General features: G+C 44.6%; 1 protein-coding gene across 1 annotated transcript; it reads right to left on the reverse strand.

The window, feature by feature from the left end:
• Positions 1 to 2,923: 2,923 nt before the first annotated feature.
• On the reverse strand, positions 2,924 to 14,491 carry LOC119165569 (uncharacterized). The gene is made up of 5 exons (XM_075873855.1): positions 14,141 to 14,491; positions 8,043 to 8,181; positions 5,552 to 5,685; positions 4,183 to 4,291; positions 2,924 to 3,172 (listed from the first exon to the last, which is right to left on the reverse strand). Exons 1-5 carry the CDS (start codon positions 14,253 to 14,255, stop codon positions 2,950 to 2,952), a joined length of 720 nt encoding a protein of 239 aa, XP_075729970.1. The 5' UTR covers positions 14,256 to 14,491; the 3' UTR covers positions 2,924 to 2,949.
• Positions 14,492 to 18,896: the final 4,405 nt, after the last annotated feature.

Genomic DNA, 18,896 nt, shown 5'->3' on the forward strand with positions numbered 1-18,896 from the left:
TGAGTGTGACATAGCAGTGGGATCGTTCGATGTTAGAGCACCACCGCATGGACCCTGGCACGCACCGGGCTCGGTAAGGCATTGTTGGATCGCGCCCGGGCTAAGCTCGAACCCATAAGCTTCGGGATCGGTTCGGGCCTCAGCCGGGCCCTTATTAAGCCCGGGTCTCATACATATTGCTATAAGGGTGGCCTTGTTTTGTGGAGTTTAAGATCCTGAAGCGACCCAGATTATGTAAGGTGCCGTAGTTGAGCGCTTCGGCTACTGTAGACCAACTGGAGTTCATTAGCATGTTCTGAAATCGGAAGGTACTAGGCGTGTAGCATTTTGCTCCGTCTGTATGCTATATGCAATTTCAAGAAACACGTAATATAATTTTTAACCATTAAGCTGAGTGAAAGACCTTCTTGAATACTGTAAGGGAAGGTTTGCCAAGTGGTACTGCTGCGTCAGCAACGGTACACTGCTAACGTTGCGTACACTGCAAAAAAAAAAAAAATCCCTGTATCAACGTCGGAACTAACCGTGAAAACCACAAACTGTTATCTGTTTCTCGGAAAATGGTGGAAGTGGACTATAACAACATTCATGTGCTGCGTTTTTAACGAAACGGTGGGGAAGACCATAAATGAGCACAAGTTTCCATTTCTGTGCTCATTCCGTAAAAGAGAAGAAAATAACGTCAAGATGATGTATTTTCTCACGTGGTGCGCTAGCATCCGGTAAGCCGGAAGCAACGCCATTTACACGACTCGTCGGCGACGGTGGTGTGGCGTCGTGCGGTATTTTGTGGCTTTTGTTCACACGTAGTGATTCGTTAACTTTTACGTGTGATTGCTTTTGGGCGTGGTGTGATCAACGATGCCGCCCGCATGTTGTCTGTTAGCCAGGCATGTTCACGGGAAAAGTGGCTGCATACTCTCGAAAATGGATACGTCGAGGCTCTGCCATTCCGTGGCGGCATATTACGTGCCATTCTTGGTGGTCAGCGATCTTGGCATTACGAATGTTCCAGACAAGTTTGATTTTTCTTTTTCGTGGGCGTTTGTTTCTTGTGTCAGGTGTTATCGCTGTATCTGCTGAGCCGTTTACTGCTAAATGAAATGTCGAGGCACACGGTGGCCGCTCAGCACAATCGCCGTCTGCGGAGAACTGCGCGCCTTGGGCTCTTTCGTCTTCGTCGAATGTTCGCGGAGCGACACGTTCGTGCGTGCCGTCAACGTTACTAGAAGAAGTACCTTCCGCGGTGCACCCGGCGCTGCTGTGTCTGCCTTGCGTACAGTGATCAACTCGCATGTCTATAACGACGAAGCGTCATGCCCGGAACAGCACGAGCGACATCTGCAGTCGAAAATACGCCACATCTGAGCACGCGTGGCGCTAGTGATGTACCTGCCTTGCTTTTGTGGCCAATGTTTATAGCCGCGGATACAACAACCGCTTTGGCCGTCGAAAGCGCCATGAACGATTTAGCGAAAAAAAGAAAAAGTTAGCAAAAAAAACGAATTGAACCGTTCTCGATGTGATATGATATCACGAAACGAGAATAACTTTAGAGTATAAAAGGCGCCTATCCGGGCGATTGCGAGTTTATTTTGCTTTTTTGTCTTATTTTGGTTCTGTAATGTTGACAGTGCTTCTACGGCCAAAGCAGTCGTCTCGGCCACGAAGATAAAGAAGGGTGGAGACTGCAGGGCAGGCACATCATTGGCGACGCGCATGCTCAGATGTGGCGTATTTGCGACTGCAGATGTCGCTCGTGCTGTTCCACGCGCGACGCTCCGTCGTAATTGACCTCGAGGACATACCGTGGCGCCACCTACGTGATGACGTCACTCATAGGATGCCAGGTTGACTTTATCTGCTAGACCACAGCATTTTCTGCGCTTTTGCTGTGGACACTGTGCGTTCTTACCTTTATTTTGAAGCTCAGTGCTTAAAGAAGTGGTAAGACCTGATAATACTGGCAGGTAAACTACGAATCGGTGCCCCCGGTAGCACTCTCGTGTCTAATTTGCATCGTAAAATTGCGAATAAGAACCGGTGCAGCCATGGGGTTCCATGCAAGTGGTGTCGCGAAAGCAAAGCTGCCGTATTCCACAATACGCATCCTATCTGTGACGTCTAAACGGTCGCACCGCTGGCCTCTTTAGTGGAGGCCCTCGAGGCCAATAGACATGCGAGTTGAGCACTGTACATGCGTTCCTGTATATGAAAACTCGACTTTCCGCGCAAGCTGAAGGGCAGCAGAAAAATACGCTGAAAATCTGCCGGAAGCATATTCGCCATTCCCAACTCGCCGTTACGGAGTACGTATGTGCGATGACGCACACAGCAAACGTCACTGCGTACTCTCCCTTTCTGTCATCGGCGCTACCCGTACACTCGGTGCCAATACGGCCAAAGTAGGGTGCAATCCATGGTGTCAGCCTGCACATGACAGCTACCATTGCCACTACGCTCGTCAGCTGAAGGAAAAATTAAAGGAAAAAAAGAAACGGGATATTTTTGGATGCTGTCTAGTCCGTTTTCCTGGCGAGAGCGCTACAAACTGCTCGTGGCTGTTCTCGGCGCAGTAAAAGCGATCTCGCTCTCCCACTGGAGAAAATTGTTCTTATTTCCATTCGCCCACTTAAACACGCCGATTATGAAGGCAGTACTTTCAGAGTACTTTCAGTGCTTTGAAATCATATTCGTAACACGAAAATTCAGACGCCGATACAAGATACACAGGACGCGTGCTAGAGTCGTGTGTATGTGTTGCTAACTTGTCTCTGCATCTGGTTTTCCGCGCTACGAATATGATTACAAACTACTCAAACCAACTTGCCCTCATCACCGCCTTTACTGTTGTTTAGTGATCCTGTTCTGCCAATGGGAATTCACCATTAGCGTTGAAGAAAGCTGCACTGCGCACTTCACATACGTTGTGAGGTGCAGCATACTTTATTACCATTTTGTCGTCACCCACCACGCGAGCATTAGCCCTAGAATGGCGAACACAGAGGCACGGGGAGCCGCAACAGCCGCACTTCCGCTAGCGATGGCGTCGCACTGGAGCATTTTGGACACGGCCGTGAAGTATTTCCTAAAGATCGGCCTCTCCTTTTCGTACGAGTGCCTGCACTGCATGACACCCTCGTCGACGCACCTGAGCGAGTCCTTGGTGAGCCTGTGGAGAAGGTTAAACGGGTTTGACTCGTCATACAGCAGTCGTGTAGGTCGTTCTTGAAACACTTAGAAGACTATTGGAACAAAATTTCTAAAGTGAGATGATTCGTAAAGTAAGTTTACGGGGTCACACAATCATCATATATCAACATAACCTAGAGCATATTTGAAATAAATTTTACATTGCGTAACGAAGCACACCAGCTCAAGCATCAGTTTGTTTGGCATTCCGGTAATGCAAAGGCGTAGTGCAATACCATATACACTCTAAAAAAATATCGAATAAAAAGGGTGCCTTTTTGTCCCACAACAATAATCGTCATCAGGCTTGCGTGCGCTTCCTTACTTGAAAACTCGGCGCTGGCCACTTTCCTATCGAGAATGCAATGTAACCCTGATAATGGGCATGTCGATCGTGACCGGAATGTACCGGGCGCTGGGCGATAGCGCAAGGATGGAACGCAATATCGATGACGATTATTGTTGTGGGACAAAAAGACACCCTTTTTACTCGCTCTTTTTTTAGAGTGTGTAGCGTTTCCCTTCGCTACCACTAAGCCCTGTGGCACCATCTCTCGATGACAAAAGACAGCTAGCAAACACGTAATCTGTGTCTTTCGAGGTTCCGGGAGCGCTAGTCGCTCAGCCTACAGCACCCATTATTTCAGTTAATCTCTCGAAAACTGTGCAGAATCAACAGAGCTGCCTTGCTGTGGAGGAGTTATTGAATATCAATGCAAATCAAATAAAATAATCAATTTGGAACTGCTGTGCTACAGATTACACGACGGCCACTTAAATGATTTGAGGTGGACAGCAACTTCTTTTGACACTGAAGCGGCCATGTTTTTCGGGCACGCGCATGCGCCGTTTACGTCCGGTATTCCGGTACACGCAAGTATTTCTAATGGTGCAAGCTCGTGCACATCCGCCTTCGAGGACGAAGTCTCGTGGACAATTTAAGTTGTACCCGACAATATTCTAACGGCGCCATGAGAACAGAGTACTTACTTGCACCAGTGTTCCCGAGGATTTGTTCCGTTTTTCGGTTTTGTCATCGGGTTATCCACACACTTGTGCAAGCGGTCGTTGTTCAAACACAGCGAGAGCCTCACCAGAGCTGCAACAGGTGGTCAGGTGTACAAAAACTTGATTAAGATCAAGCCACAGCCCATGTGGTAATTAGCGCTGCAGGGCACAAGTTCACCCGATGCCGGATCTAAGGCACTTAGAAAAAGTGGGTGCAGGTAAAAAAGTGATTACCTATTAGCAAATGTAACCACAAGAGCGCATAGTACAGAGATGAGTCAGTAGCGCGAAGTGCTACTAACCCTTTTGTGTTGTCTTCATTTGCGTAGTAAGCAGAATGAAGTTCATTGTCGGTATGTTTGATACACTCCAGAACGAACATATGGCATGGACCTTTCGAACAGCTGGTGTTCTTTAACACGCACTGACATCGCACACATCCCGGGCTTCTCTACCATTTCGCCTCCATCGAAATCTGACCGCCACGACAGGGATCGAACCCCCGACCTTCGGGTATGCAGCAGGGCACCATAGCCACTGCTTCTACGCGGCTGACGCAGTAAGCAGGAAAAACCCTGATGCTTGATAGATGCAAAGTTAGAAAACACCTAATCAGAGGTTTGGCAATCCTGTCTACAACTTTTTCAATGCCATTTTTTTGCCCTGCTTCGTAGTTTCTAAAGCTAACTAATTAAACATGCCGAGTGAGGCAATAAAGAAGACCAAACGTGTACTGTAACGTATATACTCTAGATAAAAGTTAGCAAGATGCATTTCATCGCCTCGTCAATAAGTGTGTCAGCAGATTTTCAAATTCTGGCTAGAGATTACTGGGGCATCTCGTGTAACACGTTTGTACATACATATATGACATAGCAAAATTACGAAGTGCATTCAATGCTTCTAGCTATATAAGAAAGGAAGTAGCTAAGTATACTCAAGGAATTACCTCGTCAACGTTCTTAAGGACAATGTGGACGAAGAACGCATTGCCAAGGCTTGTACTTACAAATGAATATTTATCGCATGGGGGATTTGCTATTTCAATAGTTGCTGGCCGTAACTGGTTATAGCTTTTAGAATAAAGAAGTTACAATATCTGATATAGTAACCTTGAATGTGTCTTATTTCTCATCATGTATATAATTTCAATTCCTCCACAAAATGAAGTAATGTGCATGCAGTGATATATTTTTAAAAAGTTTGAACTGAGCTTGTGGAGGTGACCATCAGTTTGCACGCACAATATTAATAATAATGTGAGGTTTTACTCCCCCAAACTACCAAAACCACTAGTGTGCATTGTGCTAAGCTTCTTCAAGACTAACATTGGGAGTGAAACAAGACCAACCTTGAAGCGATGGCGCGTCGCAGACGATGCTCCTTGTGTCCTTGTAGCCCTCCTCAGACCGCGTGAACTGGTCCCTGAAGGATTTCGGACAGTCCTTGATGATGAGCTCGCAAGTTGAGCCCACTGCAAAGAAGCTGTTCAAACGTACCAGAAAGGATATTTACAAAAGATGAAGAAGATTTTTCAGCTTGTTTGAACCAGTGGCATTTCGAAACTACAGACAATGTGCACACGCAGATTTGAAATAAAAAGGTTTGATTCACATATCCAACAATTGTCATGTGGAGACTGCTTTTGGCGACGTACATTTATGACGTGAAAACTATGTTTTAGGATATCATTACTCTACGAAAACAGGTTGATCGAAACAAAAAATAAACTGAGGGGGCATGTATTGCATGCCAAAACCTCCAGACGATTGTCAAGCTATGCCGTGGCTGAGGACAGCGGTTTAAATTTGACTGAAAAACATAATTGGATGGGCTTATTTTTTTTCACTTAATCTCTATCAATATGCGGTAGCCGTGCCTGGAATGCGAACCCACCCAGCCACAGCCACAGCCAACCTTGGCAATCGTGTCGAGGCCTGGAATGCGAACCCGGTGTTTAGCGGAGCCATGCGATAGCCACTGGAGTGAGACAAGTTTCGTTTTTAGAATGGGTTATTTTCCTTAATCTTTCACTCAAATACCTTGAGCAAGGCAATGAAGGAAAGGTCGTTTAGACGATAGATTTATATATCTGGGCAGAACGATTTCTGGTTGTGTATTTTGAATTCTTTGCAATGGCAAAACTCACAATGAATATTTTTGGAGCGTTCTTCCAAATTCCGTGGCTGCATTGCCCTTAAACCTGTAGGATCTATGTATGTGAAACATATTTCAGCGCATCACGTAAATAAAGTACATGATGAATGAGTGCATAATAATTTACATATGAAGGTGCGCCCAAGATGAAATATTTTAACTGGGAGGAATATATTTTCGTGGGCTTCCAGCGGTTTTAGTTCTTCTGTGTGCACAACTTCCTTTTATTTCTGCTGCCTTAATCCAGCTATCATTTGAAATTTACCCCAAGACTACACAAATATGTCTCACTATTGTGTGGCCCCGCCGCGGTGGTCTAGTGGCTAAGGTACTCGGCTGCTGACCCGCAGGTCGCGGGTTCGATTCCCGGCTGCGGCGGCTGCATTTCCGATGGAGGCGGAAATGTTGTAGGCCCGTGTACTCAGATTTGGGTGCACGTTAAAGAACCCCAGGTGGTCAAAATTTCCGGAGCCCTCCACTACGGCGTCTCTCATAATCAAATGGTGGTTTTGGGACGTTAAACCCCACAAATCAATCAATCAATCTCACTATTGTGTGACTTAGGAATAACGCAACGTGCTCCAGTGGCATTGTTTTATATTAAGTGCAACTAGCATCTGACCCACGGAGTGGTCGGACCTCGTATTTCCTTCAATGACTAAAACGATATGCGTGCATTGTGAAATGTGTGCGCACGTATTCGATGTCTGCAGATTCAGTTATTTGACACCTCACTTTTGATTACAATTTTGTCTAAGTGGTCACACCTTGTTCACCCGTATTATAATTTCGCTAAAACCCTTGCTCGTATAGGTTAAGAAATGTTGCGGGCATTACCTATCGAAAATGTTTCCGTGTACTTTCCCATCAATTGGCGTTCGCTTTGTGATTAGTGGAACAACTAAAATTAAATGCTAAATCATGATTGCATCTCTCACTTAAATTTGCCTGCACAGCAAACCGAGTGAGTTCTCACACCAAATAAAGCGTTGGAGAGTGGAGCGTTGATGATGTCCTTGAATTCTTGGTTTCATGCGCAAAAATGTTTCATCCGGCACTGCCGATGCTACCCCGAGATGCGTCTTGCTTGCAGCATTTGCTCTCATTTGCGTTCATATAATTGAAATGGCTACGTTTAGTATTCCCAGTATTTTCTTTACTTTCATCGCTCTGCGAACTTAACCTCCAAACCTATGTTCTTTTCACTTTTACTCCTAACTCACCAGCATTGCTTTTTTTGTTGAGAGAAAAAAAAAGCCCTACTTTTTTCATTATTTGGCTGCACACTGTTTACCGGCAACTATCATGCTTTCATTCCTGAAACTGAATCCTTGAATAAACAGCGTGTACACATCGCTGGAGAATATAACATAGCATTTGTAAACGTATTTAAATTAGTTATTTATTAATCTTCATATGATTTTTATGAAACCAAAGTAGAATGAAGGAACACCCCTAATAGTTTTCTATGAGCGCTGCACAAAACACCGAAACATTTAACCATTGAACAGCATGCAGACACACTTCCAGTGAGTCTGTTATAGGTTCGCAGGCAGTCTATGAGCAACCTATGCATTCCGATATTGCACTTACTAAGTAATGTCGGACTACAGATATAATAAAAATGACATCAATTGTTGGTATTCAAATGGTTGGAGAACAGCAGTGTGTCCTCTGACGTATACCTGCACGCAGAAAGGTATGAAGTATCGTTGAAGCTTCCGTCGGCATTCGGAAGCAGCTCGTCCTGAAACAGAACTGAACTGTACTCTTTGTAGCAGTTGAATACTTCCCCCGCATTGCAAACTCCGGGTCTCGGTGAATCTGCAAGTAGATAAAAAAAACACACTTAGACACAATTCGAATATTCTACGGACCTTATCATATGTGGCGACTGGGCAACGCCCGGCCATCAGCGAAATTAACTGCTCACCACTCGACGAAGTTGGGCACACTTCTCCAATCGTGACTACGTGGCACTCGCCGAATTTAATTTTTGCTATAATGGAGGATGGAGGATATGCCTGGAAAGCGAATCTAAAAAACTGCCATCTTACCAGTGGCGAGATACGATTCAAGGTACCGATTTATTAGAGATAATTTGTTGGGTCATGTAGTCCTCGACTCGTGCCTTAGTCTTACATGTTTTCTTCAGAAGCCTTAGGATCTAGGCGCATATTACGTCAAGTCATCAATACTCTTCTCAATAGATTATTTTCGCGAGAAACTAACACATTACCATAAGGATATATCAACCTTGAAACCCATTGTCGAAGCTTTTTTTATAAGGAGCTTCACCCCCAAAATACCACTGCATGGGATCTTTACAATGTAATACACTGCGCTCTCATGTGAAAGTCACATTCACGTGGTTTGAACATGGTGCATGGACGCCTCCAGCCATCGACATCAGCAACAGCATAGTAGTCGGGTCATGATTTCTAAATGCTAGCTGAATGCGCCCATCCCCGCCCTTATTCTGTATAGTTATTTTGCTCTTATGATTCGGCTTCACGGTTACTAACTGTCTTTTAGAATTTCTAGTGTCTCGCCGCCTATCGTACAGTGCTGTTCTCTGCCGAGACTGTTGCGCATTACTTTATCTTTATGCATATCCGTTTTCCGACTTACTCTTCTGTTTTCCGTGCCCAGTTCAGTAATCATAAGCTGTAATTCGTCCCCTGAGTTACTCATCAATACAATGTCATCAGCAAGTCGCAGGTAACTAGGATACTTTCGTTTAACTATTATTCTTAACTCTTCCCATTCTTCGGCCCCGAATCCGTCCTATTAAAAATGCGTCAAATAACACACGTGAGGTGGCGAAAAAAAAATTAGATAAGTACATGCAATAAGAAGTTTGCAGGTATAACGAGGCAGCAAAAGGAGCGGGGCTGAATTGATTGGCGGAACATGAGAAAGGCCTTTCCCTACTGTGAACGTAGTCGAGGTGGTGATGATGATGACTATGACGACCCAACACTATAACATAGAACAGCTTTCGTAAGTTAAAGCGTGGCATTGATGACTAAAAGCTCTTGAGTGCTAATGTGACACTACAAAGCTAATTGCGTGCGATATTTTTTAACACTACTTATATACGTCGGAAGTAATTATACTAAAACACTATGTCATATCTATATGACAAGATGAAAAAAAAATGTTGATTCGAGCTTGCATTCAGCTTTACGAATCGATATCCTCAATATACGCGTCATGTTAGAGACGGAACGGTTCTGCGTAACGTGAATGTGGCGACTGGGCGGAGACGTGCAGCGCTGGTGTTTAAATTACGACTAATTACAAGTAGATGATACCCGAAACGGTAGAAAAAAAAAACGTGACAGAGTAAATGATATATTTGGCAGAAAACAAAACACCCTATTACTTAACAGCAACAGCTTGTAGAGATGCGTGAAACAGTGGCTCATTATGGGGAAAAAAGTCATCCTCCGGCAGCGCGAAGTCCCATTACTTTAAATTATGGGTCATACGCAAAGCAAATATACATGTTCATAATAGCAAATAGATGTACGTTTACTGCTCACGTTACCTATTTTTTCTTCGAAAGAAAACCACTGCACCGATCTATTTGCTCAGTCTAAGTCGGCAACCTCTCTTTGTGCAGTGATCAAACATTCAGTGTGGGACTGTCCAACTGCGCAAAGGTGAGTGAAGCTGAACGTTGGACGAGAAACTTCTTGTCACAGAGGAACGGGAAAACACAACTCCCCCATCCTCCCTTCCCGTGCCTCTGAACCACCTGTCTCACTCAGAAATCATGAAAAGTACTAGCGAAGTACGGTAGCGAATATCACGAGGTGAGATCAAAATTTAGCACACAGCACCAGCCTTCGAGATGACCGCACGGTACTTATTTTGTTTCATGAACGTTAGCCACAAAATACATTTGTACTTAAATAGTGTTCCTGTCAGCGCTCATGGCATATCAGTCTGTAATAAAAATTTTCGGACAGTCTTTAGATCGGTGGTGCCCCTTAATTGATTGATTGATATGTGGGGTTTAACGTCCCAAAACCACCTTATGATTATGAGAGACGCCGTAGTGGAGGACTCCGGAAATTTCGACCTCCTGGGATTCTTTAACGTGCACCCAAATCTGAGCACACGGGCCTACAACATTTCCGCCTCCATCAGAAATGCAGCCGCCGCAGCCGGGATTCGAACCCGCGACCTGCGGGTCAGCAGCAGAGTACCTTAGCCACTAGACCACCATGGCGGGGCGTGCCCCTTAATTGTGGTCTCGAGTGGACATGGAGCGAAAGTTCAACAAAGGAAGCAAGCACACACAAAGGAAGCTCGAAGTGGTGAACTTATAACAAACGAGGCTTAACATCTTGATCACTTCTGCGGTATTTCTAATAATACAACTAGCCCCTTATCTGCATGTTTCACTGCAGATGTCGTTTAAAGACGTTGAAATAGTCTGGAGGGAGTGAAGAATTTGATGTTGTGCGCGAGAAAATTGGTGAATGATACTCTGGAGGCGCTGCGCGAGACACGAGCGCCATCTGGCAGTAATCTTGCAAAACGAATGAATGGCCTGCGATATAGTGAGCGCGCATCGTGTGCGCGCAATCGCGGAAGACACAATTTGTAGAATGCAAAGCGACGGGATGAAGCCACCACAGTATCGTCTTAGCGAAGATCAGGAAACACCTGACCTTGCGGCCCACCGCAACGGTCTAGTGGCTAAGGTACTCGGCTGTTGACCCGCAGGTCGTGGGATCGAATCCCGGCAGCGACGGCTGCATTTTCGATGAAGGCGAAAATGCTGTAGGCCCGTGTGCTCAGATTTGGGAGCACACCAGGAGGTCGAAATTTTCGGAGCCCTCCACTACGGCGTCTCTCAACATCATATGGTAGTTTTGGGACGTTAAACCCCACATATGAGATATTGACATGTTCAAGTTGTGCCTCAGATACGCGCAATATTTCCGTTCAACCGAAAATACGCCCATGTATGAATGCCGAAATCAGGTCAGTATTGGTGGGCGCTGTTTCGTGTGACAAGCAGACATATCAGATGGGCAAAACGTTTCCCGAAAAAGGCGATCGTCTTTAAAAATGAGTAAATATATAGATTGGCCATCTACGGGAGTCGAGCTCACGGTCTCAAAATTATGCGTGACACTGGCTACGGAGGTTTTCATACGTCGCATTACTTGAGTAATGATGACCACGCGTTAGCACTAGCCCAACGTTACTAAAATAATAAGTTAATTCTAGTAACCTTGCCCTAGCTTTCGAGGCGCGTTAAGCAACTTTGAATCTTTTTAGCTATCGGCTAATGCAGAGTTTTACGGACCTTCTCTCTATATCCCCATGGCACCAGCAACAAATGTTATTGCTCTAGCCATTATATGTAGGCCCTTCTTGACTACTTTGGATGAGCCTTATTTGGATGAATTGAAGCACTCATGAAAGTTCTGGCCACGTTGTGGATCTTAATTTGTCAAGAGAATCAAGTGCACTCACGAACGCGTGTTTAGATATAACTAGTAGGTGGAGTTATGGCGTGAAAACTCGACCACTCAAGTGACCAAGGAACAATGTGGTGGTGGTAGTGGTTAGAAGATGAGAAAAAGGCACCTAATTTCTGCAACCCGGTCGGGAGCACGGCGCAGTGCCTGAGGAACAATGTCTCAGCCAAAACTGCTTAGCTTGGCACGGTTCAGCTCTTCTCAACTGGCCGACCAGTGACCGAGTGTACGTCATCGTGACTCGAATAATGATGACTGGCGTCCCACTGAACTTTTCGTTCCTTATTTAGTCCACGCCAACTTACAGCAGAGAACACCGAGTGTTAGTTTTAGCACTTTACATTACACCTTATGAGATTATTAATGCATTCAGATAGATTTCGAGTATTCCCTCATCTCTCGTACCACTTCTGCCTTATTTCACGACAATGTGTACTAGACGATGTTTTCAATTTTCCATTTAACGCGGTGAGATGAACAGACAAAGGGAGGCCCATTAATAAGTGAGATAAAAGACAGCTTGCATCGATTGTTGTACTGACATGCCTTCACAGTGCTTGTTAATTATATAACCGTAAAGTTTACTGAATGAAAATCATGGCTTGAAAAGTTAGGGCCGGTTATTAGGTTCTTCAGCCTTAATTGTCCTCGTTTTTTTTTTGCTATAACAATCAATGTTTTCGTCAATGATTGTGTTACTGCGCGCAGACGTGCGTAGGTGGGCCCCACGGGACGGCTGTTTGATCTCCCATAGTAGAGTACCAAGTACTCTAAAGCGTTTACCACTTTTTCTAAACGCAGTCATAGAAGAGTACCGAGTACTCTAAATCGCTAACCACTGTTTCTAAACACACACATGGCTGTTGAAATGTTACTGACATCTGTGACAATCAATCTTTCTAAACGCTGTTTCTAAGTGCGGGATGGATTTTCGGTGTCTCATAGTAAAGTAGCAGTAATATAATGCGTAAAAACTTTTTTCTAAGCACACATACTCAGGTTGAAAAAGCCTTCATCAGAAGGTGGCATACACGATTTTTCGAGGTGAGCAATGGGAATATTGAATTTTCTCTACTGCCCTTTTAAAAGTCACTGGCAAGACAAAAAGAAATGTTGCTTTTATTCACCAATGATTCATGATTCCGTTTGAGCTTAGTGTGTTTTGTGTTTACTCTTCTCCTTGTTTCCTTCAATGATTCGTGATGTGTTAGAGTATTGCAGTGTCGCAAGATACATCGCGTCTTTGTTCTCTTGTTTCTACGTGCCACTGAAATAATATTATTTTGATGCTCCAGACAGTTGAACTCACCGGAATACCTGTTACTACTAGGCGATAAACTTCCCTGTTTAATTGTGATATGCACCTCTTTTGACAGAATTGCAGTTTTAATGTTTTTATCATTACAGAAACAAAAGGAAGCATGTTGCTTCATTCTTACTGAAACACATGCAATTAACCTATTTTGTCGCCGAAAATTCTTTATTTCCGCAGATACGTTCGCAGTGATGCACTTTCAAATACTGAAAATGTTTACATTTTGCGCTATGTGGGTCTAGCATGAGTTGGGGCCAGTTTTGTAATTTAAAGCAGCTTATATTGACTAACAGTTGATATGGACCCATTCCTGTCATGCTTATAAACGTTACTCGGCTTAGATCAGAAAAAGAAAACCTAATAGTCCCAAGCAATTTTTTCTGTGCGTAAACCACGCCGATTTTCAGTGCACAAAAATACCAACGGCCTCAACATATCTCTATTTCTTTCAATAAAACTTCTCTCAAACGGCCGGACTAATGGGCAGTGACCACCCATAAAGCTCTCGTGATTAGAAAAGGTCATGGTGTGGAATTCACTGTATGCTGTCCAAAATATTTTGACTACAATTTCCCACTACCTGCACAGAGCTTTTTCACAACGCTGGCTTCTTAAACGTGTCCCTGAGGCCACCCTTTTTATCACTGTTATAACCTTTACCATCAATTGCGTCGATAGGCCTAAAGCGCCTTATTCAAGATTTCTCGTAGCTATATAATTGCTGCGGTTTATGTTCCTGAATCGTGACATAATTATGTGGGACGTCCTAGTGTAGGGTTCCAAAAATTTTGGCTATACTATGTTGCCCTACGTGCACGCAAGTCTTCAACCACGGGTCTCTAAAGCCTTTGCTGCCACCGTGGTCAGGATAAAATTTCTCGCAGAATCACATGCTGTCCAACTAGCAAACAATCTTTAGCGTGTGCCACCTCGAAATATCGCATCACAAGTCCGTTCAACTCACCTTGAGCAAAAGCCAATAGCGCGTGCAGTGCGAATGCAGAGGCGAAGAGCGTCGTCGAAGCGTACGATTCCATGGTTCTGGTGAGACGACGCCTTTGCGCTAACAGTCGACACATCCTCTTACACTATCACCGGGGCTCACCCGCAGCGTCAATATATGGGTGTGACACTGCCTGTGCTGATGGCGTCGAAATGCAGGCGTCGTTTCCTGCGTCGTCCGTGGTGACGTCGCTGATCGTCGACTGTGTGCAGTGGCATTTACGCAAGTGTGAACGTTACATTACGCATTGTATCACGCATTTCGCTTCCCCAGCTCGAAAGAAAAGGCTACGATGCACGTAGGAAAGGGAAAAGGGTGATGTGTATGATAGAGAGAGAAGGCGAGCCCATTACGGGTCCTCTTTTGTTTCGTCCCTTATTCTGCTTGCATCACAAGTCTATGCACCACTTCACTCAACGTTACACTCTCCCAGAAGCTATGACGTAACCGCAATGTCATAATACCCTGTCAGTGTCCAAGTAATATAGAAAAACGCTGTCACGAGACTCACAATCGCTCATTCATTCCGGTTTCTGTAAGCAATCGCAGCAAATCCAGCAAAACCATAGAGTTTCCTAAAATCAACTATAGAGGGGACTCTAGCGCTGCGATCGTTCAGCCACCATGGAAATGATTGTTAGATTCGCCTAGTATTCGTACTTGCGGGTGGTGAATTGCACTTGTGGCTTCGTTTATTACTGTGTTTCGGTTTGGTTTAGAAGCAAAGAACTACCGCTTTTGAACTTCGCGACCCGATTTGAAATGGTAAGCCTAAAAGAATAAGGTGGTAAAGCATGACCGCCGAAAATTTGCTGATTTTTGTTTCGTGAGGAAACAGATTCGAACCACACGAACGCACATGGAGCCAGATGTACAAAGATTAGAGAAATCCGTTTACTACCAATCACTCCCATGCTCGCTGAAGTGTAGCGTTGCAGCTCCCATAGAGACATTAGCGCCAGAGTTCCCTCTAGTGTATAATTAGAAAACTCTACGCTCTTAACAACGGGCGCTGAAATTTGTGTAGGGCGATGCGCCAGATTTTTATGTTTAACAGTAATAGCTTTGTCAATGTCCGTGTAGGCACGTCCCTCACATTCAATTTGTGGGCCCATAAAATGCCCCTCGCGTTATCTTTCACCGAAAAATGCCATCCAGTGAGGCACCCGTTGTCGTTCCAACCCGAAAGTATGGCATTCAGATGTAACGCCGTCTCAATAGGCACATTCGCGAAGGCGTACACATGGTGTTGCCTTCATGTACACTTCCTGCGACGTCTCGCTGTTGTTAATCGAGTAGACTCTCCAGTATAGGGAACAGTGCACCCAATGAAAGCTCAGTTTTCGTTCACATAGCAGAGTCTCAATGTCGTTCCCACTCACCAAGTTACGTGTGGATGTTCCGCAGAAATTTTCCCACACCATATAATTATGGTGAACTCAAAACACGACGCTATGAAGTGCTGAAGAAAAGTGGAAGAAAAAAAATTCTGCAGATCCCACGTACCTTGAAAATCGATGTCACACTAAGCATGCGAAGAGAAGATTACCGCGTTGTATTTTTTTATTGAGCCACACGTCATTAAATGACGCTAAATATGTGTGTAAATGTTGCACGCACAGACATATGTTGAAGAATTCCAGATGTTTATTCAACCTGTTGTTTGAATTTGCGCAACGATGCCAACAGGAACACGAGTATTGGCAACATCAAAAGCGATAGGCGATTTGAAGCGCTGGAGCGCGCGAGGTTGGTAGTCCTGGAAACTGCTACATAAATCAACTTCAGCGCATGGCATCTAACTACAATTGACATTAACCTATTCTGACATTTGTATAATGGGAATACATATGCAGCGTTTTTAAATTTGAATTGGCCCGCACTGCAACAACAATCGACGTTGCTGGAGCATTAGGGTCTATTGGAAAAGTAGTTCCGAAATCTGGCGTTGCTCTGTGGTATAGTGCTTGATTGCCACGCAGAATTTTCGGGTTCGATTTCTGCTGGGAACCTGACATTTATTGTTTGTGTTCATGGGGTCAATGCTGCAGATGTCAGCTTTTTCTAACGCTCACGCGTTAAAAGTAGCTACGTCAGTTCTCGTCAGTCCTAGGCAAAAATAATATCAATAACCTGTGGAACATACCCGCCCATGCCACTGGTATGCGAGAAGTGTTTGACAACGTACACGACGGCGTTTTTTTACAATATTCATGTGCTCATCAGCCCGTCAAATTCGATATACCATCTTACCCGTCCCATACTAATTTGGGTGACGTCAAGTTAAGGGGTGATCACGACAGCACCCAGGCGTAAGCGGCTAGATAGATAGATAGATAGATAGATAGATAGATAGATAGATAGATAGATAGATAGATAGATAGATAGATAGATAGATAGATAGATAGATAGATAGATAGATAGATAGATAGATTTAGCAGATGGACGCCGAAAGCGCTTACAATATACACAAAAAATGCTTCGCATTTGAAACTGCTGGTAAAGTGAACAGACAGAAGGTTAGATAAGTGAAAAACACAGTGGACGTCGGTGTGTGCGTAACGGTATATATATAAGGCGCCGAGAATTCAGAACACGGGATGTCATGAAAGTATCCTTATCTTTTTTATTGCTGCAACGCCTTCCTGAATGGAGCAGAATGAGCGCAGTTGCCTGCAACTGTAAACGGGTAGGTTTGCACTACCCGTTTCTCCCTTTGTCAAAATGGGTAGTGCAAACAGGCCAAGAGGCAAGAAAGCACATCAGAATGTTTCAACCACCCCACTTCGCCACAATATACTTCAGTCATTTCATTTATACAACGTAATGGAGCCAGAGAAATTAGGGTAAAATGGTCATTGTGGTGGTAGAGATGGTGGTAGTATTACTATTACTGGTGCTAGTAGTAGTAGCAGTACTACCTCTATTGCTAGGTATGTATAGCATTAGTAGTAGTAGTAGCAGCAGCAGTAGTAGTAGTAGTAGTAGTGGTAGTAGTAGTAGTAGTAGTTGTAGTAGTAGCAGCAGCAAGCAGCACCAGCAAAATATTTACTCATTTGTCGGTCATTAATATATTATAAAAGTGAGATGACAAGATGGAGTGAGTGAATAAACTTTTTTTTTCAACAGGTTTGGCAGAACAGTTCTGCTTCAGGGAAGGGGGAGAGATGTCTTTTTTTTTCTTTTTCTTTCCCGAGCCTCAGGTATAACAAAGGGACACTAAAGAGAAACAATGACTTTGTATAGACAAGCTGCACTTCGAAACTTCTAATGCCGTACGTGTCACTATCATATGTTTATCATTGACGGGTAAAATGAAGGCCTTATTTTTAAAATTTCGTGCCGCAATCTGTGCGCGTGTTATCACTAATTTCAAAATGTATGTTTGGTATTTTCGTGACATTGGCTGGACGAAATTTCCTAAAATTTTCTGCACTGTGTCTATGGCACCCACAAGTAACAATGTATACCCCAATAATTTTTATCGATAAGAGGCTACGTGGGAACCAGTCAGTGCCTTCAATATCTATGACGTCCGGCCATTGGGTGCGGGAATCTCAATATGGCGTCGCCACCGGCATCATCCCTTAGCGCACTTTCTGGCTTACCAAGCATCGTGCCGCGGTAAGAGCGGGACTGTGAAATGGTGCTTTAATAACGAGCAAAAAATCTTTCTGCCCTTTAAGGTCCCTTTATGGCAACTGCCCAAGACCACGAGAAAACATCTTGTAGTTTGCAGTTCAAAAGTTGAAAAAACTGTGAATTGCGCTATTGAAAATTACTCCTTCTTGGTAACCGCAAAGCACACTTATAATATTTTTCGGGAATAATTATAACACTAGATAGAAGGCCATAGCAAGCGCGAGCGTAAAGTTCGACATAAAGCACGCACGCTAGCAAATTCAACTGTTGTTCACCGAGCGGTACGCAGGGCTCCAAGACAAATGGCTCCTCCGAAAAAGGATGTGGTGCTATCAAAACCGCGAAATTCGCAGATAGAAAACAAGAAAACAAGGGGAGCAGATCACTTCCGCGGACGCACCTCGTATCGTCGACGGGGCATCCGGTTTCCCGCCAGAGGGTGCTCTCGTAATCTCCCGTTTCATACCGATCTTCCGTTTCCTCTCTCTGGAAAAGAAACGCTTTCCACTGTGCCCAGGCGCCTTCGTGGATGTGTCATGTTCCAATGACCGTGACATATTCATTGTTACGACATTGTCCGGCGGAACTCAACGTACCGGGTTCAAACACGGCCGCGGCGAACAACGGATTCTCTGTAGTGCTGTAGTTGCTATCTTGTCTTCCCCTTCGCATGTACCCATCGAGGAACTGCGTGTTTAGATTGACCGTTGGGCTCTGATAACTTTCGATAGATAGATAGATATGTGGGGTTTAACGTCCCAAAACCACAATATGATTATGAGAGGCGCCGTAGTAGAGGGCTCCGGAAATTTCGACCACCTGGGGTTCTTTAACGTGCACCCAAATCTGAGCGCACGGGCCTACAACATTTCCGCCTCCTTCGGAAATGCAGCCGCTGCAGCTGGGACTCGATCCCGCGAACTGCGGGTCAGCAGCCGAGTACCCTAGCCGCTAGACCACCACGGCGGGGCATCTGATAACTTTCCTTTGAGCTTCAGTTTGTTCACTGTTGAGCCTTTACAACTCCTGATGGTAGGGAGGAGGAGGAGGAAGCAACAAAAGGAAGAAGGCAGGG

The sequence above is a fragment of the Rhipicephalus microplus genome, chromosome 9 (assembly GCF_043290135.1).
Source record: "Rhipicephalus microplus isolate Deutch F79 chromosome 9, USDA_Rmic, whole genome shotgun sequence".
Classification (NCBI taxonomy): Eukaryota; Metazoa; Arthropoda; class Arachnida; order Ixodida; family Ixodidae; genus Rhipicephalus; species Rhipicephalus microplus.